The sequence below is a fragment of the Stegostoma tigrinum genome, chromosome 29 (assembly GCF_030684315.1).
Source record: "Stegostoma tigrinum isolate sSteTig4 chromosome 29, sSteTig4.hap1, whole genome shotgun sequence".
In the NCBI taxonomy this organism is placed as follows: Eukaryota; Metazoa; Chordata; class Chondrichthyes; order Orectolobiformes; family Stegostomatidae; genus Stegostoma; species Stegostoma tigrinum.
The window spans coordinates 26,114,646-26,137,407 of record NC_081382.1 but is presented as its reverse complement, the minus strand read 5'-3'; the positions used below and the strand labels follow the sequence as shown (position 1 = coordinate 26,137,407).

General features: G+C 38.6%; 1 protein-coding gene across 1 annotated transcript in view; it reads right to left on the bottom strand.

The window, feature by feature from the left end:
* Positions 1-1,070: 1,070 nt before the first annotated feature.
* LOC125465474 (uncharacterized) overlaps positions 1,071-22,762 on the bottom strand; it is a 39,684-nt gene continuing 17,992 nt past the window's right edge. Inside the window, exons 3-5 of the mRNA XM_048559064.1 lie at positions 18,972-19,102; positions 14,085-14,286; positions 1,071-2,905 (exon numbers count right to left, since the gene is read on the bottom strand). Of these exons, the coding sequence (XP_048415021.1) occupies positions 2,296-2,905; positions 14,085-14,286; positions 18,972-19,102 (943 nt within the window). The 3' untranslated portion in view covers positions 1,071-2,295. The remainder of the gene's footprint in view (positions 2,906-14,084; positions 14,287-18,971; positions 19,103-22,762) is intronic.

The window sequence follows — 22,762 nt, the reverse complement described above, 5'->3', positions numbered from 1 at the left end:
TTGTTAAATGATGACTATCTTTTGAATTCTTCTATCCTTTTCTGCAGGCACCACACAAAACTGACTCTCTTTAGAATAACTAACTAAAATATTCTGGGAAGCTTGAACTATTTTTGTTCATTGGGCATCATGCATATTTCTCCCATGAACATTTGGTCAATTATTTATTATGCATTGGTTTGTGCACAAATAAATGCATAGAGGTCTGTAGAAGGTTGCCAATATGTTTGGAGCATGTTATATGAATGATGTGTCATATTTGTAGCCCTTTATTACTGCTTTACTATTTTAAGCCAACTACCTCACTGTGTATCTATGGTTAGATGTACAAGAATAACATTCAGATTTCAACATGATGACTATGGTTACAGAGTATGTGAAATAAAGTATTGATAAATGACTATTTCAGACCTCCACAGCAGAGAAGTATGCTGATGAATACTGCATATCCAAATGCTTACCTCACTTTAAAACTTATTGGATTAGAACACTATTTACTGTTGATTGATGTTGCCCTGCAATATTGTGTAACAATCATGGGTCACAAGTGTTGGACTTTGCCATTTGACAAAACATTGGGGCTAACTAACATAATATGACAACTTTCTTGTTGGTTTTATTCTATTTTGGAATCTATTCAGTACAATATATAAAACTGTGTAGATAATTATTATGATCTCAGTCTGAAGTTGTTAATTCAATGTAATTGCAGAAGTCTGGTACACAGTCTAATGAACACCAACTTCTGATGGTGCACAGCTTACTGTTCTCATTAAAAGAAAATAGTGAATCCTGTGCACACAGTACCATGGTTGTGAACAACTAAAATGTTTAATGTTTAATGTTTTAAATAAGTTTAGCGAACCTTCTATCACATGGCTTCTGAACCTGGGATTAAATCATCCCATTGTATCATCATAATTCTGAATTTCTGAGGTAATCAAAAATCAACAAATATGTTGCAGTTAAAGATATTAGTCATTAACAACACAACATAATCGTATGATTTTTCAGGGCTTAATGGAATTTACAGTTCCCTAAAGAAAAGAAATTTGACAGTGACAAAATACTTCACATCAGAATTTGTGTACCAATTTTTATTTGGCTTCTTCAGATTAAATTGGATAGAAATACTCAATCAATATGAATTGCTTGAAATAATTTCTAAAACTGACAAACTGCATGTACAATGCAGAGTTTAAAGCATAGCACACAATAGCTGTAATCTTCCTACCAGCTGCATTAAAGCCAAGCATCAAGGTCAATTCTTGGCTAAAGCAAGCTGTGATAATGTGGTTGTTAACCTGAGCTTGCTTTTCGAAGTAGTTAATTTGGCTGATATTAACAGAATCTCAAAAGCAGGTCGAATGTATTCGACACAATTATCTTTCACGAGAGTCTATTAGCAGGGTCAAACTGGAAAAGAACAGTATCCGGAGAACTGTTGCAGCTTCCAGACTATTCATAACGGTAACTTAAAGCTCATTACATTCTAATTGGGAAATGGTGGTGTAATTAAAACGAACTGGAAAAGACTGGCACCAGTTCAATTTTGAACAATTTTTTGGTTCCAATTTCAGTTGTGTGCCAAAGCATGACCATGACTGCCAACTATCATCTGCTTAAGATACTCATGTAGCACTTAAATCTACTTCTCCAAGCTTATTTTTGGGTCTGCATGTTAGTCACAAGATAAATGATTAAAACAATACTTGTAAATGGTTCTGAATGGATTCTTTGAAACACCACATCCTTGTCATGATATCAAGGCTGCAGACATCTATGAAATGAATTATTCCTCACTTAATAAATTGTCATGTTTGTTCCTGATTTGGTAGTGATCTTAACTTTTTATAAATAACCTTTACTACACAACAATGCTCCTATACTTTCCTAGACCACAACATAAACCACTGGTTCATTATGCCTGTGATAACTCTCTGCAACAGCTGTCCAAATAATTTTGCTGCTCTTTGACCATAACCGTATGAATATTTCCTTGTCAAGTGTATGTCCAATGGTTTCTTATATTTACTGTTGAGTCTACTTCTACCAATTTTCCTGGGAGTGAATTCCAGATCATTATGAATCACTCTATAAAATAATTTCTCTTCAAACCAAAACTGGTCCTTTTGTCAATTATCTTAAATGTGCAAATTCCAGTTATTGATTCTCCTGCAAGTGGAAAGATTTCCCCTTCCTATAAAAACCCCTCAAACTTAAAAATCTTCATTAATTTCTTCCTTAATCATCCCTTAACTTCCTATGTAATCATCAGATTTTTAAAAGGAAGCACTATTGTTTGGTATGTGACAGCTTATTTTGGACCATTTGTACACTTGAAACACATGGTTTATGCTGAATATTCTGAAGTCCGGCCAAGAAGTTAGTTTGGTCAATGACAACATAGCGTTGTGGTTTCCATGTACTGGATCCAAAAGTATTTGATTTTTCTCTGTCATTCTTTCTGCAGGCAATAAGAGTAAGATTTTCGTTAGCATTTGACTGTGAACTGTCAACATGTCTCTCCTGGACACTCTGGTCCTCATCGAGTTCAGTTTCCAAGTCATGTATTGTTAATTCAACCGCTGAATGGTTGAAATGATTGTGCTTTGGTTGTGTTTGGTTTAGTCTGTTCTGGGGATGCTCTGATATTTCAGAATACTCATTTTGTTCTATAGAATAAACAGTAACTATCGGAACAGGAACACTCTTTCTTGCGCAGGTTAATCTTCTTTGCATCTGATCCCGGAGCCCACTACCAGGAGCAGATGCCCAGGCAGAATCTTTAACCCTGATTCCATTCTTATCTTCTTGCTTTGGTTTAGTACTTTTGCAATTTTGTTCTCTGTTTAAAACTCCATTGGTTATGTCAGGATCCTGTGAAACATCTGCAGATGGTTCCCTGTGAGATAAGTTAAAACAAAGATTTCTCAAATGTCAAAATACCAGCTTTATCACTATTCTATTCTTTTTCCAGCAATTTTCATTTACACTTATGTTATAGATATGATCCTGAACAGATGCATGCTTTGCTAAAATTTCTGAAAGGATAAAAGCTTAATTTGTCATTAGTGAAGTACATAACCATTCATATTACAAAGGCAAGGTCTCAAGTTCAATTTGTGCTGTGTGCTGAGTTAAGCTTTTATACATCAGAATGAAGATTGGGTGATAACTGGATCACATAACTCTGGACTTAGGAAGAGGCAGAATAGGGAGCCAGCATTTATGCTTCTGATTGCTATTCAATGCCATCAACCTTTCCATTACAAATTTGCTTATGTGAATTTTGCATGAGAACAGACTCAGTCATAAGAGCTTAGTGTTGACGGACTACTTGACTCTAGAAGCTCTTATGGCTGAAGCTGTACTCATGCAATAAAATACATAGATATCTACACTTCTTCACATGAAAAATAATTATTTTGCTAAGGTATAATGCTGCTGCCAGTACCCCTGGAACTAGCATGAATTTCACTTCTTCAGGAGAAGGCATGTATTTGTCCAGGTTTCATTTTGCTACATGTCCCTATAGATTAATACAGTGGATAAAATACATTTGCATTTTCAAAAGACTTTTGATTAAATACTACACAGTGGAATCATGACTAAGGTTAGAACAGGAAAGTTTGCAAAATACACAGCAGTTGTTAAAAGTAGCTATTCAAATTGGTGAGTAGATGTGTTCGACAAGGATCAGGGGACCAAGGCCGGGACCACGAGTTCATGATTTATATTAATGACTTAGACACAAGAATCCAAAGTGCATTTTCAAAATTTACAGCTACACTGAGCAGGGTTGTGCAGTTAATACAAAACAGGAATGTAACAAAATACAGGAAGATATTAAAGATTACAGAATAGACAATTAGGTGACAAATGAATTTCTTACTGGTAAGGGTGAGGTAAAGGTTAAAGATTTTAAAGGAAATAACATTTTGTACAAGTCTGAAGTGGCTAGAGAGGAAGGGATTGTGAAATATAGATGTACAAGTCATTGAGCAGATGAATAATTCAATGTTTAAAAATTGACTTCTCTGCAACTAGAAGACTGCTATAGCGTTTAGTTTGAGTAGCAATTAATTTTTAACATTTCAATTGATTTCACATTGAATGTTAACAGCTATTTTTCATTTTGCAAGTTTGTTCGAATGTTTTGCGACACAATATAATGGAATTGGTATTTTAAATTTAAAAAGGACTTTTATTATCATAAAATTTGTTTTTAAGAATGTGATATGACTTTTATCTAATTTCAAAATGGTTATCTCTTTTGCTTTACTTAAAAGGTTTTAACTAAAACACCAAACTACAGATATTTCTGTTAGATAAAACTGCACTTTAATTTTATCAGAACATTTTTGTTGATCTATCCAAAACAGTAAATGGGCCATATCATTTTGAAATGGTTTTCACTTTTAGAGATACATTTTAGTGCAGGAAATAGATATTGGAAAGTGTGGACAGGAAAACAACAAAATGTTATATTGCACTTACGTACTTACATCTAGGAAACCTGCAATAACTGATTATCTGATTTTTGTAACGTGTTAGTCATAACATTATCTTTTCATGCTGCCAGCTGTCAGGCATTCATACTTCAAATATAAAACAGGCATTCTCAACTTAAGGACAATAATATTTCTCAAATGCATGACACCCAAACAAATATTTTTCAGTTAATGCTACAATTTTTAACTTTGAGTTTTGGTGTATCTGACCTTGTACAAGTAGTCAGCTGCTGGATTCTGAGTATTATAAATCAGTTTTATAGGTTGCATTTCAGCATTATGGGCTATTGACTATCAAATATTTCATAACATTGTTTGATCAGCATTGAACTGTACTTTAGGTTCTTTCCAGCAAAATTGCAAAGGTAAGGACTAAGAATGGTTTACAGGCCAATAACATGCAAAGGCCATTATCCTTCTATTTTCTTTCTCCCCTAATCAAATTTGCATATTCCAAATCAGTGTTTCATGTTCTTTCAACACTCATGTTTGAAGATATGTCCTGGCATTAGAGTACAAAGTACTTCAACTTTGGCAGTTCAACATCATTTCAGGAAAAACAAGATAAAAATAAAAATTGGGGAATTACTCCCAATTGTTTTGCATGCATTGTCAATTGTGCTGAGCCTCAAGATAATTTTGTGGAAAACTTGGCATTTAGAAACTGTTAAATAGTTACTTGCAGTTAACATGTAGATGACCAGCATTTCCTCTCTTTGATCAAAATAAGACTAAGTATACACTTCCTTCTAGCTTGCTACTGAGAAACTTATGTTAAATAAAGGCCTTCATTCAGGGGATTCTGGATTTAACAACAAAAAAATTATCTTATTCTAATATTGCCAAACAGATTTAATTCATACAAAGATGTTGCATGAGCCAGTATGCTCCATTTTGTGTGCAAAACACATGAAATTTTAAAAAATGTCAACATGACTTCAAATTTAGTTTTATTTCAAATTTTCTGATATGACTTAAGATTGAGCTTGATGCTTAATTTAGAAATATTATACATGTGGGAAGATAGAATTTTGAATAAAGAATTTGTTTGAAAAATGATTAAAAAATAGTGACAGTTGTTATAGTGACTATTTGTAGTTACCTTTACTAATAGTGACATTCTGCAAAATTCCAATAAAGTAGTTACACAAGTATCAGTTGAAGTAATTTACCATTAATTATTTTTAACTAACCCTCATGTGAAAATTACTTTCAGTTTAAACATGATATTTAACTTGAATATTCAAGTCAACTCCAGTATTGCATCGAGATTATTATAAATCTTGTACTCCCAGAAATCGTTATTAATTTCAATATATCTTCCTTGAATCTACATCCTTCAGCATACTGCTTAAAACAAATTAAATATTAAATTGCTAGGTTTCCCGCTGAGCAATGTTAATACTAGATGTTATCATGTTACGTGTTTGCTCTATTTTTGTGTAATGATATCTACCTACTTGGAATATATATTATCAATATGTTCTTGTATGCTCATTGATACACTCTCTCTCCAGCTGTAATGTACTATAATCTACAGAGAACAAGGGTCAGAACTACTCCATATTAGAAAACTATCACCATAGGTTGAACAATAGTCTACAATACTGAAGAAAAATATTTTTCTCATTGCATCTGTGCTGGCATGTCAATAAAACACTCCAACCTAATTTTACTGCCTTGCTCTCTCCTCTTCGCCCTATAATTCTTTCTGTTTCAACTATTTATCATCCACTTGGTCTTCACTATCTTTATTGCTCCCTATGACAAAGTATTACATGTTGACACTTTTCTCTGTGTCAATCAATTCCTCTTATCCTACTCATTTTCTTGATGATAATGTTAAATTGGCAATCCATCATTACTGATTCCCTAAACAATATATTTCTAAATAGGAATTAGGAATCCAAATCAATTGGAGATAATCCCAATACGTCAAGCTTCATATTCATAGTTTTCATTCCTGGTATTATCCTGTAATTTACGATCTCAATGAAATTCCTGTAAAATACCACCAAGATTGTACTTGGCCTATCACCTTATACAAAGTTTAAAAATTATTTTTTAAGTCTAGGCCTCTGTTTCGTGCATTTTAACATCTTTTGTTTCAGCATGTACTACCAGCTTTATTCTTTTTATTCCCTCAGAACATACATGAAATAACACTTCTGAATGTTTAACAATCAACTAACACTGTTTTTCACCTAACACTTATCCTTTATTGTCCTCTTCATTGTCTGCCAAAACTCCTAACTTTAGTATTGTTTGCAGTTTGAACTTTGTGATCTCTTAGCTCGAGTCTTAATCGGGTTTACTGATGCCAAAAACAAATGTGGATCCAGCTCTGAATGTTTAGTATTTCATTTTCAAGCTTTGAGTATTTGTTTTACTTCGACCAACTAAATTTCGCTGTTGCCACGTTTCCTCTCATAGCAAAACTTGTAATCAGAATCTCTGGTATGCATTCTCTAGCTTCTTTTCATAGACTGGTGTGCCTTGGGACTTACTGTCTTATTGATCTGAATTCTATAAGTTTTTTTTTACTAGAACTGGTTCCTTTTCTTTAATTGTAAGTTGGCGACACTGCCGTACCAGGATTGTGCAACTGAGCCATAGCTGCCATGTTGGCTTCCACCATAACATAGGTGGAGGCCTCCTGATGTCTCAGTGCTGCAGTTGAAGATTACGTGGCGGTCATAATATTCCTGGCCACTGGCCTATCAGCTCAAGTTGCTGGCACGTAGGTAAAGATAGCTGCTACTGTGGATGCAGTTTGCAATGTTACATAAGAACATAAGAACTGGGAGCAGGAGTAGGCCCCTCGAGCCTGCCCCGCCATTTAATAAGTTCATGGCTAATCTTTTTGAGACTCGGCTCCACTTACCTGCCCACTCACCATGATGCTTAATTCCTTTACTGTTCAAAAATTTATTTGGCCTTGCGTTAAAAACATTCGGTAAGGTAGCTTCAACAACTTCACTGGGCAGGGAATTCCACAGATTCACAACCCTTTGGGTGAAGAAGTTCCTCCTGGCCTCAGTCCTACATCTGCTTCCCTTTATTTTGAGGCAATGCCCTCTAGTCCTAGTTTCACTTGCTAGTGGAAACAACATTCCTGCCTCCACTTTATCTATTCCCTTCATAATCTTTTATGTTTCTGTAAGATCTCCCCTCATTCTGAATTCCAATGAGCATAATCCCAGTCTACTCGGCCTCTCCTCATAATCCAACCCTCTCAACTTTGGAATCAACCGAGTGAATCTCCTCTGCACTCGCTCCAGTGCTAGTATATCTTTTCTCAAGTAAGGAGATCAAAACTGCACACAGTACTCCTGGTTTGGACTCACCAGGACCCTATACAGCTGCAGCATTGCCTCTGTTTTTAAACTCCCTTGAGCAATGGCAGACAAAATTCCATTTTCCTTTTTAATTAGCTGCTACACCTGCAATCCTACATTCAGTGATTCATGCACAAGGACACCCAAGTCCCTCTGCGCAGCAGCATGCTTCAATTTTTTTTACCATTTAAAACACAGCCAATTTTGCTGTTATTCCTACCAGAATGGATGACCTCACACTTCTCAACATTGTACTCCATCTGCCAGACCTTTGCCCGCTCACTTAGACTATCTATATCCCTCTGCAGACTTCAGTGACTTCTGCACACTTTGCTCTACCACTGATGTACCCTTTCACCTTTTGTCTTTCCTCCTCTATGCATGCCTCTGATCTTCCTGATGCTTCTATGGAAATTGATTTTGTCACTTTGATGCTGCTAGCTCCCATGTCAACGAATCTTATGGTATAGAGTGCAAGGACAATGATAGCCATTGGGAGGACTATCTTCACCCTGGATTGAGCCTCCAGTTTATCATGAAGAAAGTGACACAACTCTATCATGACTGCTTTGTGCAACACACTCTCGTTCAGTATTGTTCCTGGCTCATTGTTAGGCTGGAGTGATGCATCTGGAAATTCCTCGCTGATAAGGTTTTTTTCTGGAGATCCCTCATTCTTTACAGAGCTTCCCCTCACTGCCTCCTCCTTGGCATGCCATGCTTGTGTTATAGTGTATGGTACTGCAACTACTACCTATGTACCAATGTAAAGCATTACTTTCTGCGTTCGAGGTCTGCCTCAGAATTCCCCAAATTTTGCCTGAGCCAAAGCAAGTCAAAAAGTAACTGGTTGCAACCTGCTGAGTGGCCCTTTAAAGAACGCCAGAAAACGGCCCATATTGGATCGGGCTTTGCATGTTAAAAATACAATTATCTTGCTCTTTCAACGCCTTTGGGTACGTGCAGAGAATGCACCTGCAAACTATTACGCCTGTTCAGTAATGCTGTGTAGGATGTAGCCAGTGGTAATGTATGCATAATAAAACATCACGTAAACTTTTGTAGCAGAAATACACAAATGAATTTCATACCTTTACAACTTGCACTTGCATCTTCATTTATAAAAAACTGATACAAAACATGCACTAAATATATCAATCACTCCTTTTTAACCTCAACCGTGAGGCTTCCTCCACTGCCTGTGCTTAGGCCTGCCCTATTTCTATATTACTTGCTAGATTTTTATTAAAACTCTTATTATCTGCTTCTAAAATTATCCACTAGTGTTTTTCCGTTTTTTTTGGCCCTTTTGTAATTTCCTTTTACACCATCACTACAGTCATTTTAAATATATATTCATTGTATTTGTTAGCACTTTTAGTTGTAGTTTTGACAGACACTTTTTTTAAAAATGCTGGATTTTTAAAAATATTTTTGTACTTGGGTCAGATTACTCTACCTCACTGAATTTTTGCCTTTATGATCCAGCACCTTAGCTTTAGTTATTCTCCTCTGGTTTACATTAAACTTACTTTATGATTATTGCTTCTCAATTCAGACAAAGAAAATATCCCTGTGGTGAATCAATTTTAAGCCTTCGTTAAAATTACTAGAGATCTCACTGTAAAATTTGGGTGTATTGCATGTGTTTTGTTTGTTGAGAGATATGGAACTTGTTAACATCCTGAGAGAGAGAGATTGATGCGTTATCTCTATGCCACCAAAATCCCTGTTATGAAGCTGTAGTTCATTAGTTCTACCAGTTAGAGGGTAACAGACTGGAGAAGATGTCCTCTTATTTTGGAAGGTCTGACCTACACTGTTCTCCTCTTCTACCAAAGTAGACAGATATTCAAGTCTCTATCAAGTTTGAAAGGCTTGGCAATTCCTATTGTTTGCTACTAGCTGTCATGTCCATCGAGCTGACCACAAATTCTGTGGTGAATTGTAGAATAGAAAATACCAGCGATGGTCAGCTACACGTTGTGGAATACATTTCTTCACCCTCCCTGCAAAGCTAGAGAAAGTGCCCAGGAAGACTGCCAAAATTCACACATCAGTTGCATCTCCAATGTTTTCCATTTCATGGCTGGACACCAGGGTTGCACACAGTTCTGTCCTACTTAACAGAGCTTAGAAAGGATAGAACCTTCTGGAGTGTATTCTCCTCTGCTGTGCATATCATCATGATCTGCTCATGTTCCTGTGTCATTATGCTTGAAGGATGCCTGACTGTCTAATTCACTGATAAGGTTACTTATTACACCAATCTCTGCACTGATTTCTACAATGGATGCAACATTTGACAGTGCATCCTTGGTTGGGATTAGTTCCTCTGAGGAGCCTGTGTCCTCCATAGGCAATGGTTTGTATTCTTAATGTGAAGGATCTGAAGGATAGAAAGATAGGTAGAGTTAATCATGATGATTTTCTTAAAAAATGATGCTTGGAAGACTTGATTATATTGCTAGAGGAAAAGTATTGTCAGCTTACTGTGCTATTAGTTTTTTAGTAATGAAAGAGTTTAAGGTTAGATCAGTCAATCTGCTTGATTTTAAGCTGCAATCTCACTATCATCAATGTCTGTCAGTGTTATATAGGTCATTTAATATCAACGCTCCATTTCTACTAGGATCGTAGCAATATATGTTGTCTTTCACCAGTGCTGTGTCTCCCTTCTATTTTGTTTTCTCTTCTGGAAAAATTGCTTGGACACCATTATATGTGATGGCAGGAGATGTTGACCACTTGCAATGATTAATTAGTGTAAATTGAGGAAGGCTGTCAAGAGTAGAGGCAGACTGTAAAACTTAGGTGAGAAATTAATTCAGAGCAGCAGTGAAGAGGAATATGGAACACTTTTTAGGTACGAGGTATGTGGTATTGTTAGATGTGATTGGCGAGTGCATGAGGTAGTGTGAGGACTGGAATGAATGGTATAGGAGGGACAAGAGGGAAATAAAGTAGACTTATTACAAGAAATGGTAAAGAAGAATCTGTACCAAGCTTTCCTGAAGTCACTGAATCATTTTGAAGACTGGATCCAAGTCCTCAGTGTTATATTCCAGCTGCTGACTTTCTCTACACTCTAAACCCACATTCTAGTGGTGGAAACAGAACCAGTTTTCCAATTTAACTGGAATAATTCTGTTCTAGCCCTGACTGCAGCTTACAGATTAGTGCTAAGAGAATCTGTGGTCTACAAGTTTTTATTGCAGGTATGTGAAAGCTTTCCATGAGTAATGGCAATTCTTCAGGTTTCAGTCCTAGCTTACATCAGCATCCCTTGCTGTCAATGCATTGATACTTTAAGTTGAGCCTGGGGTCTCCGCAAAAATGTATATGTGGGCAGGATACCCACAGATGTGTTAACAATCTGGGAAACCCTGAAGCCTAATAAATAGAAAAAAAACTTTCCCATTAAAATCAACTAGGCATTTCTAGTTTTTCCCCACTTTAATCATAAAAAGCTCTATTTCCGTCTCCCCTTTAACATTTGATTTTCAATTTATCTAGGAAATTAGCTGATGTAGCCATATCTGATTACATGTAAACATACAAATAGCAGGGGTAGGCCTTTCAGACAATTGGATCATGGCTGATCTGACTGGAACCTCATTCTCATTTTTGCCTACCTGCATTTCATCTCCTTGTTTAACAAGAATCTGTCTATCTTTGCTTAAAAATATTCAAGGACTCACCTTCACTTATCTTTACAGGAGTTCCAAACACTCATAGCTCTCTGAGAGAAACAAATCACCAATTTCTATGCTAAATGGGTGGCTCCTGATTGTTTGAAACAGTGACCCTTACCTCTCATAATCTTTACATTTTCAATCAGGTCACCTATTAATATTCTAAACTTCAGTGGCTAGAAGTCTATCCCCTGTCCAAGCCTTCATCAAAAGAACCCAAAAATTCCACTTTTCATTTGAGTAAACAAACCTCATTTGAACTGCTTCACTGCATTTACATCCTTCCTGAAATAGTGCGCTCTCTCTGCACCGTATAGTTGACGTATAAACTCAATATTTTTGTTTCCAATTCCCCTCACGATAAATGATAACATTTTATCAGCTTTTCTAATTATTTGTTGTACTTGCATTCTAAATTTGCGATTCGTGCAGTAGCACAAACAGATTTGCATCTGAGCTCCGCAATCTCTCACCATTTAGATGAAATGCTTATCTTTTATTCTTCCTGCCAAAAAGGATAATTTTACAATTTCCAACATCATTTTTCAAAGAGTCAGATGTACAGCATACAAATAGGCCCCTCAGTCCAATTCATCTCTTCTGACCAAATATCCTAAATTAATCTAGTCTAGCATTTGACCATATGTCTCAAAATCCTTCCTATTCATATCATCCAGATGCCTTTTAAATGCTGTAATTGAACCAGTTTCCACCACCACCTCCGGCAGCTCATTCCACACATACACCACCTGCATGTAAAAGTTGCCCCTTAGGTCCCTTTTTAAATCTTTCTGCTCTTACTTTAAACCTATGCTGTCTATTTTTGGACTCCCCTACCCTGGAGAAAAGACCTTGGCTATTCACCCATGCATGCCCCTCATGATTTTATATACTTCTATAAGGTCACTTCTTGGCCTCTGATGTCCCAGCCTATTTGGCCTCTCCCTATAACTCAAACCCCATTTGATAGATATTTGCCTAATCACTGAATTATATAGCTTTTTATATGCTTATGTACTCTTCACAACTTACTTTTGTGCTTATCAGCAAACATAGCAACCATATCCCCCTTCCCTTCATCCAGGTCACTTATACACCGTTCATTTCACATTGCTAACCTGAAAAAGACCAACCTATGTCTACACTGCTTCCTGCTAGCCATCCAATTTTCTAACTGTGGCAAGATGCTATCCCACACCCAAGCTTTTGTTTTCTTTTCCTTTTAAAATCCTAGGATGAGGTCCACCAAGACTTGGGCACTTGTCAGCCTGCAGTGCCAACAGTTTGTTTAGCACCACTTCTCCTTTTCCATTTACTGATTTATCACTATTTCTGATGTTATTTGTAACTTCTCTTGATTTCCTTTGAAGAATGTACATAGTAATTATCTGCAACTGTGTACAATTAGATTTAACATGCAAAACAATGTAGAATGCATGACATGATGTTTTAAATGTGATTTGCCATTTAAATTGGTTTTGATAACCAGCAGGGAAACATACCTGTCTTGAATGTCAGAACAGATTATAGGCAAGAAGTGAATTTTTGTCAAGTCAAATCTGCTAGTCTATGAATGTCATAATGGTGTTACTGTAATTAACTCTCTAAGAATGTATCATAATGGAACTACTATTTAATGCCAAGGGGTACTGGTATAACAGTTGTTCCTTGTATTCTTTGCAAATACAGAAAATATGCTGGAAGATGTATTTGCTTCTTTCCTGGTGATAATTTATATTATGTGGTCCATTAAAATGTAGCATACAATTGAATTCACAACATGTAGATGAATGAGATATGTTAAAACTTTCACTTCAACTGTGCTTGGGAGAGCTTAAACCGTTAGCTATTATACAAGTATCAATACAATAGGGATCTATCTCAAAAAGGATATTTCTTTCTAACTTAGGTTTTCAGACTGCACTTCCAAATTTATTTTTTAGTTAGCTGATGATCACAATAAAGAACATTAAAACAAATAGGTACAATATAACCAAGTGTCACAGCAGATTATTTGGGTGCAGCACTTTGGAGAAAATCAAATTTCAGATGAAAGGTTAAATCAAGACTTTGTCTTGAGGTGGGCATTAAAAGATCTCAACACCACTTTGAAGTACAGCAGAAGAATACAGCCAGTTTCCAATTCAACATTTATTGCTAAATCAAATTTACTATACAGTCATTTATTTCACAAATTTGGGGACCCAGCTGTGACCAAGTTGGCTCCTGTGTTGCCCTTACACCAGGAAATATACTTCATACATGCCTAATTGTGTCTTAAACACTTTGAGAAGTTTTTGGAATGTGAAGGGAATATACATTCCTTTATCTCTTTTATTTGCAAACAAAAAACTTGCTAAGACAACAAGGTGGGGTGGATAAGCAGCAGGAAAGACACCCAGCTGGAAAAAACTCCTCAAATCCATCAATTAAAAATGATGGTTGAAACACAGGGTGATCAAGTGTTGTGACACTTGGTAGTATGGTAAAAGCTGAAAGAGGAAGGTTTTTTCCTAAAAAAAAGTAATAAGATTTACCTAGCGGTTGTGAACTCCTCCTCCTCTTGAATGTCATGGGTAGGCAAGTAAAAGTGAAGCGTTTCACGGTTATTTATTTCCGTTTTCTGAAATTCTGAATCAAATGTCACTGATGAAGCAGCTGTTTCACACGGCATTACTAATACAACTTCTTTCCTTGAAACATGGTCTTCGGCGTCATGTTTAGTACGTCTATTATCTCCTAATAAAATTGAACCAATGTATCAATTTTGGTCTGGACTTGTAGAACTATAGACTTCCCCTTGTGATATGAAAATAAGAGGATGAAGGATTATAATCAGAATTGAAGCAGGATTTGTGCTGTAACCACTGGTTATCAAAATGGATACTCTTAATTCTTTAGTTGTACCTCCACTAAATGAAAATTTGATTTCTCTCGCTGTCTTTCTAGATTATTCTGATATAAAGAGGTAAGAATCATCAATCCTAGAATGTTTTACTTCAAATAGTGAAAAGGATTGAATGATTTCTAATTAGTTGTCAGAGGAACTTGTTCCACCTTTCAATCAGATTTACGATTGATTTGCACTATATCTACAATCCATTTTCCAATGTCTTAATAAAAATCTATTGACTTCAGTCTTAAAGCTTTTATTTGACTCAGCATTTACTTCCTTTTGGAGGAAGAACCTCACAGTCACTATTTTGAGTGTAAAATAGCATCCTAATTTCACTCCGAATGTTAATCGCAAGATTATGTCCTCTTATTCTGAAATGCTTCCATTTCGTAAACTCAAGGGAACAGAACAAAACTTCTAATTTAACCCCTGAAGCCTTGGTAACATTTCTAGAAAGCATGTACAGTAGTCCCTGCCAAGGCAGAAATAAAATTCCTAAAATATTGTGGTCAGAACTGAACGCAATACTTCAGATGTACCATTTTTTTTTAGAAAAAGGGGAAAAAATGGTACATCTGAAGTATTGCTTTCAGTTCTGACCACAATATTTTAGGAATTTTATTTGAAAAGTTCATTACCGGGCAATTTACTGATCCTGTGCTCTAAGTGAAAAGCTGTGCAAAGCTTAAAATGCATCAGAAAAGTGGCACTACAGTTCTGCAGCTGTCTGTCTGTAGGAATCATGTTTGTCTTGATCACTAGTCAAGCTGGGAATTGGAAATCAATTTAATAATGTATTAAAACCTTCAAATATCCTATTATATACATTCCAGTTTTACATCTTGATTTGTTTCCTCTATGGTCAGCAAGTATCCAAGAAACTGGCTGTCAGCAAACACTGCCTTTGCATTTTGACACTTGTACAAGAGAACAAACAATAGTGATGTAAATGCAAGATTTTCATTAAGATATTGTATGAAGATTGTCAGTAGGATAGTTTGGTGTTGACTCTACAGAAAACAATCAGCCTTTTAATCACAAAGGATGGGGTTTACCAGCTCAATGCAGATGATTAGGAACATGGGGTTAGGCGAGGTTATGCTGCAACTCGATAAAAGTCTGGTTAGACCACACTTGGAATATTTTGTTCAGTTCTGGTCCCCTCATTATAAGAAAGATGCGGAAGCTTCAGAGAGTGCAGAGGAGATTTATCAGGATGCTGCCTGGGCTGGCGGGTAGGTCTTATAAGGAAAGATTAAGGGAGTTAGGTCTTCTTTCATTGGAGTGAAGAAGGATGAAAAGTGGCTTAATAGAGGTGTACAAGATGGTAAGAGGCAGAGATAGTGGATAGTCAGAGTCTTTTTCCTAGGGCGGAAGTGACTATTATGAGACTGCATAATTTTTAAGGTAATTGGAGGAAGGTATAGGGGAGATGTCCGAGGTAGGCTCTTTACACAGTGGTGGGTGCATGGAATGCGCTGCCAGCAGCGGTGATAGTCAGATTCTTTAGAGACTTAGAAGCGACTCTTGGATAGGCACTTGGAGGATAGTAAAATGTAGGGTATAGTGGGTAGCTTGATCTCAGTAGGATAATAGGTCAGCACAACATCGTGGGCTGAAGGGCCTGGACTGTGTTGTACTGTTCTATGTTCTTTGAAAGGGATGGTAACATGGCAGTGCAAGATGTAGGAAGTGGAGTTCAAAGTCTTGTCACTGACAGCCCTTAATTTCCTGAGGATGAAGCACACGGGGTTCTGGCCGTTATTGTGAACCCCATATTCTGTTGTTGCTGCAAAGTTCACCCTCTGATCTGTGAAGCCTAATGGTTTGGCCATAGCACAACTCCAATTCTTATAGTGTCTGTGGGAGGGCATTTCAACATTTGGCAATTGTTCAGAAAGGCAGGCCCACAATGTTCATTTGGATATCTGTCCTGCTAATATACCACAGTAATAATTTTATCACTTCTGCAGGGTTGGGTTATTTGTTTGGTTCCAAAAGTGATTAATGGCAGGTTCCTGTAAAATCGTGAAGGGAGCTTCTTTCTAAAAAAAAATTTAAATGTTCTGCAGTGGAATATAGAGTGTGAGTTTGTTAAAGTAAAGCTTCCGATTTGTTTTGAGTCAATGTTGGTAGCAGATACCAACAGTTAATATGCTTTTTGTTATTGATATTCGCTCTAAAGCATCAGTTATTTGAAAATATTGGAGATTTATCCTGGTTCTTGTTCTTTTTCTCTCTAGGCTGGATAATAATGATGTGACTGATTCTGGCAACAAGGATCTCGGTTCACTCACCATAAATCAATCTCTACGCCTTTTCCTGTGTTACAATATGGTAAACGTAACTGAAATAATTCCCAATTGAACATATTACTGGGAAATGAGAGATAATGGGGACTGCAGATGCTGGAGATTCCAAGATAATAAAATGTGAGGCTGGATGAACACAGCAGGCCAAGCAGCATCTCAGGAGCACAAAAGCTGACGTTTCGGGCCTAGACCCTTCATCAGAGAGGGGGATGGGGGGAGGGAACTGGAATAAATAGGGAGAGAGGGGGAGGCGGACCGAAGATGGAGAGTAAAGAAGATAGGTGGAGAGAGTGTAGGTGGGGAGGTAGGGAGGGGATAGGTCAGTCCAGGGAAGACGGACAGGTCAAGGAGGTGGGATGAGGTTAGTAGGTAGCGGGGGGTGCGGCTTGGGGTGGGAGGAAGGGATGGGTGAGAGGAAGAACCGGTTAGGGAGGCAGAGACCGGTTGGACTGGTTTTGGGATGCAGTGGGTGGGGGGGAAGAGCTGGGCTGGTTGTGTGGTGCAGTGGGGGGAGGGGACGAACTGGGCTGGTTGAGGGATGCAGTAGGGGAAGGGGAGATTTTGAAACTGGTGAAGTCCACATTGATACCATATGGCTGCAGGGTTCCCAGGCGGAATATGAGTTGCTGTTCCTGCAACCTTCGGGTGGCATCATTGTGGCAGTGCAGGAGGCCCATGATGGACATGTCATCAAGAGAATGGGAGGGGGAGTGGAAATGGTTTGCGACTGGGAGGTGCAGTTGTTTTTTGCGAACTGAGCGGAGGTGTTCTGCAAAGCGGTCCCCAAGCCTCCGCTTGGTTTCCCCAATGTAGAGGAAGCCGCACCGGGTACAGTGGATGCAGTATACCACATTGGTAGATGTGCAGGTGAACCTCTGCTTGATGTGGAATGTCATCTTGGGGCCTGGGATGGGGGTGAGGGAGGAGGTGTGGGGGCAAGTGTAGCATTTCCTGCGGTTGCAGGGGAAGGTGCCGGGTGTGGTGGGGTTGGAGGGCAGTGTGGAGCGAACAAGGGAGTCGCGGAGAGAGTGGTCTCTCCGGAAAGCAGACAGGGGAGGGGATGGAAAAATGTCTTGGGTGGTGGGGTCGGATTGTAAATGGCGGAAGTGTCGGAGGATAATGCGTTGTATCCGGAGGTTGGTAGGGTGGTGTGTGAGAACGAGGGGGATCCTCTTGGGGCGGTTGTGGCGGGGGCGGGGTGTGAGGGATGTGTCGCGGGAAATGCGGGAGACGCGGTCAAGGGCGTTCTCGATCACCGTGGGGGGAAAGTTGCGGTCCTTAAAGAACTTGGACATCTGGGATGTGCGGGAGTGGAATGTCTTGTCGTGGGAGCAGATGCGGCGGAGGCGGAGGAATTGGGAATAGGGGATGGAATTTTTGCAGGAGGGTGGGTGGGAGGAGGTGTATTCTAGGTAGCTGTGGGAGTCGGTGGGCTTGAAGTGGACATCAGTTACAAGCTGGTTGCCTGAGATGGAATGCGCAGTACACTGTTCAGGGCCACTCTTTACTCACCTTATTTATTTAAAACCACATTAATTGACTTCAACATAGTTTTGAATGATTATACATACACAATATACTGTTCATCAATAATCTGCTGAATAAGTTTTTCTAGTTCATCAGCTAAACTTTTAAATATTGATTTCAGATTCATTCTTGGGTGAATATAGGTTATGGCATGAACAGTTCTGCTACTTATTTGATCCAGAAGCCTTACTTCATTGCATGTTCCGCATTTGGAAGTTGGGGGTTTGGGAGACATGGCCAAGCAGAACAAAAGCAAGAAAGAGAAAATCTCTATTAAAATGTTTCTTTTTGAGGTGAAGCATATAGACTGTCCCATTCGGATCGAAGGAATCCAACCGGTGACTATTAGGCAAGCATATACTTGTTCATTCTTACAGCTTGTGCATTGAAGAAAAACAAAATCCAATATAATTGAGACATTCAGAACATGGATTTTTGTAATCTGAATTCTGGGAATAATTTGCAGCAGACAACTTTACTGCTCTACCATATTCGTTCAAGGGATTTAAGCCTAAACAGGGCTTGAATCTTTATTAAAAGAAACTTTGTCATTACAGCCACTGTGTAGAAAATTCAACATTTAGTTAAATGTATGAATTAATAAAATCTAACTTAAAGCATGATTCCCATGGTAACCACACTTTCTGGCAAATAGACTTTTAAAATAAATGTTACATTGGTGGTATTACCTGTAATATAAAACATACTCTCAACTGGCATTTTGTCTTTTGGATTTGTTGATCTGGAAAGGTATCTTCGAGATTCTGTTGTTAGTGTACATTGCTTCTTTATTGATGCTGACATGGAATTTGCATTACCCCTTATAATTAAAACAAATGGATAGAAATTATTTATCAGGTTTTAAAAATCATATGTTGCCTTCCAACAGAGGTAAGTTGTATTCATCTGTGGTTAAATGTACATACTTGCTTTAAAACTGCCACCAATGCCACTGTTAACCAGGTGCAAAAGCAACTCGATGGTAACCCAATAAACCTATCTTTTGTGTTTTATTTGTCCCTGTGAAAATAAATATAATCTCTACCAATTCATGATTTCATGCACAAAAACAAGTGTCATCAATTGTTGGAGAGTGTCAGTGATTTTTGTTTTTACATTTCTTGATTTAGATTTAACTGTACATGTTTCCATGTTTCAGTCACTTTAAAGCAGAAAGAAACTTGACAAGTAAGTACCGTTAAGTTACGAACACTTATAAATACTTGCTAGAAAACAGAATGCACTCCTATTGTTATTGTTTCCAAGAGGGTGCAGCCATCACTGAGACACAGCAATCCTTCCCAACAAATGTTGTTCAATTTCCCATCCTGCAGAAGTGGTGAGAAAGGGAGCAAATTGGATGAGTTGGCCCTGGAAAGATACCTGCTTCCTTCTTGGCACCTCACTAAGTGCTGGGTACGAAGGTTCATTGGGGATTTTCTTGACACACCAACAATTGAGGCTGTTAATGATTGATTTAATAGTCCATTAAGGACTTCAATTTCCTGAGAAATTTCCCAAGTGGCTGGTTTCTCAACTGTGTAGCCAAGGCAAAGTTCTGTGCGTTTTAGAAGGGAAGAACTCCATTTACTCAAATCTGGAGGCATTGGTAAGGGAATATGAGGTAGCCTCTGAAAGCAACTGCACTGCTCTTGCTTCTGATTCCCCTGATTTGTCTCTGTCTCTCTCTGTGACCTGTACCTTGTGAGAAAAAGAAACAGACCTATCATCTTGGCATTAGATTTTCTGAGGTGTAGACTTCACTCAGTTTATAGAATCCAGAAGTTACCAGTGTCTTACTGGCAGCACACTTTGGTGAGCTGGGACCTCACTGTCAGGGCTGTAATTCACCAAAATTCCTGCCAGTCAGCACCTAAGATGACTGGCATGTGATTTGGCAAGCTTTGTTAGCAGTGGATATGCCAAGTTAGTCGATACCTAACCATCCAGTTCTCATACCATTACTTTGAAGAAGGAAAAATCACATGCAAATATAAAATGCATAGAGAATGTATGCCAATTTGAGATTAGAAAAAAATGCAATATCAGTCCTCTTTTGGGAAGCTTGCAGAGTGTAAGCCCTTCATTCTTTCCCCCAGCAATTGTTAGACTTTTACCCAAGAAAAGCAAACTAACTATATGAAAATCAAACAAGTTAGAAGTATTCCCTCCCATCCGACCCTTCCAGCCCCAAAGTTCAACAAAGATTGATCCCTACGTGGACAGAACCTTTTATAGAATCCAGCCAACAATTGTACCTGTTTAATGTGAATGCAATTTTTTGACACACCCCTTTACCTGCCTTTAATATTTGGTTCCTGAAAAGATATCCTTAAGTGAAATCATCTTCATTGTTAATCTGTTTAAGCGATTTCCCCATTGTCCTGAAATGGTCTGTTTTTGGTTTTGAATATGTAAATAAAGGTTATACTAACTGTGATCAAATTTGCTTAAACCAAAGAGTTTTACTTTTGCATTACCCTGGTGATGTGTGAGGTAACTCTTCTCACATGGTCGATGCATTGTTTTTAACCCAATCATGTATTATATTCATGAGTTTTTATTCTAGGTGGCTTGGTCATTGCCATTTTCCTATTTCTCACTGACTTACAGACAGGCAGTAAAAGTGTAGAGGTAGCAAAAACTGCAGACGCTTGAGTCAGGCTAACAGTGTAGAACTGGAGGATCGCAGCAGGCCAAGCAGCACTAAAATGGCAGAAAAGTTGACATTTCAGGTCCTGAACTGAAATGTCAACTTCCCTGCTCCTCTGCTGCCTGTCTTGCTATGTTCCTCCAGTTCCATGCTGTTATCAGTAAAAGTGTAGGTTTGCCAAGCTGGAGGGCATGCAAGCAATTCTGTAAATTGTTCATCTAGCACCATATAACATGTCTAAGCTGTTCGTGGTTGCTTATCTAGTCAGTAATAATCTTTTACTTACAGGGTTATCTGGAACTACGGAAAGATCACATTATTTGGTGATGGACATGTGCCTGAAGATTTCAGGAATGAACAAATAAATAGGGCAATCACTTACGATATCCTAGATTACTCTAACCCCACAAAATTAACTGAAATTCTCCTCTTTCTGTTTTGGTGTAGGCAATGGCAAGAAAAGTGAGAAAATGTAGGGAGAATGAAAAATTCAGAAGTTCACCATTGAGAAAATGTTTGAGATTATCTTCCTCAGCCTTAAATGATGATTTCAAAACCTTGAAACTGCATGGTCAGTACGTTATTTCTGTTAATTTGCAGGTCATTAAAACCATTTCTCTTTAAATGGTACTTTCAATTTTCCTCACATTCTCCAAGAATTTAGCTGACATTTCGGGCCTAGACCCCCCTCCAGAGGGGGGGGGGGATGGGGAGAGGGTTCTGGAATAAATAGGGAGAGAGGGGGAGGCAGACCGAAGATGGAGAGAAGAAGATAGGTGGGGAGGTAGGTAGGAGATAGGTCAGTCCAGGGAAGATGGACAGGTCAAGGTGGGATGAAGTTAGTCGATAGGAAATGGAGGTGCCGCTTGAGGTGGAAGAAATAGGTGAGAGGAAGAACAGGTTAGGGAAGCAGGGACAAGCTGGGCTGGTTTTGGGATGCAGTGGGGGAAGGGGAGATTTTGAAGCTTGTGAAGTCCCACCTGAAGGTTGCAGGAACAGCAACTCATATTCCGCTTGGGAACCCTGCAGCCCAATGGTATCAACATGGACTTCACAAGCTTCAAAAGCTCCCCTTCCACCACTGCATCCCAAAATCAGCCCAGCTTGTCCCCACCTCCCTAACCTGTTCTTCCCTTCACCCATCCCTTCCTCCCACCTCAAGCCGCACCTCCATTTCTTACCTACTAACATCATCCCGCCTCCTTGACATGTCCATCTTCCCTGGACTGACCTATCCCCTGCTCTCCTCTCCACCTATCTTCTCTATCCATCTTTGGTCCGCCTCCCCCTCTCTGCCTATCTATTCCAGAACCCTCTCCCCATCCCTGCCCCCCCCCCCCCCCCCCCCCCCCGCCCCCGAAGGGTCTGGGCCCGAAATATCAGCTTTTGTGCTCCTGAGATGCTGCTTGGCCTGCTGTGTTTATCCAGCTTCACACTTTGTTATCTTGGGTATCCAGTGGCGGCAGCTCTTTTAATACCTGTTCTGTCCATCAGCCAAACTATTCCTTTACAGCCAAGTCCCTGATGTGTCATGGCCACCATCCTCATTGACCATCTGTCCCATGCAAATTGGCATTTACAAACACCAGCCTCAGTGCATCGTGATACTTTCTCAGGCCAAATCAACACCTTTCAACACTTGAACACTTTGTCACTGCCTTATTTCAAAAGTAATGTCACTGTAATCCAGAAAGACAGACTAATGTCCTGGGGAAATAATTGTGAAGCCTAGAATGAAAATGGTGAGACTTGAATTCAATGAAATAATATGGAATAAAACCTGGCCGATTTGGCGACCATGTAACCACATACGATGAGTGTAAAAAT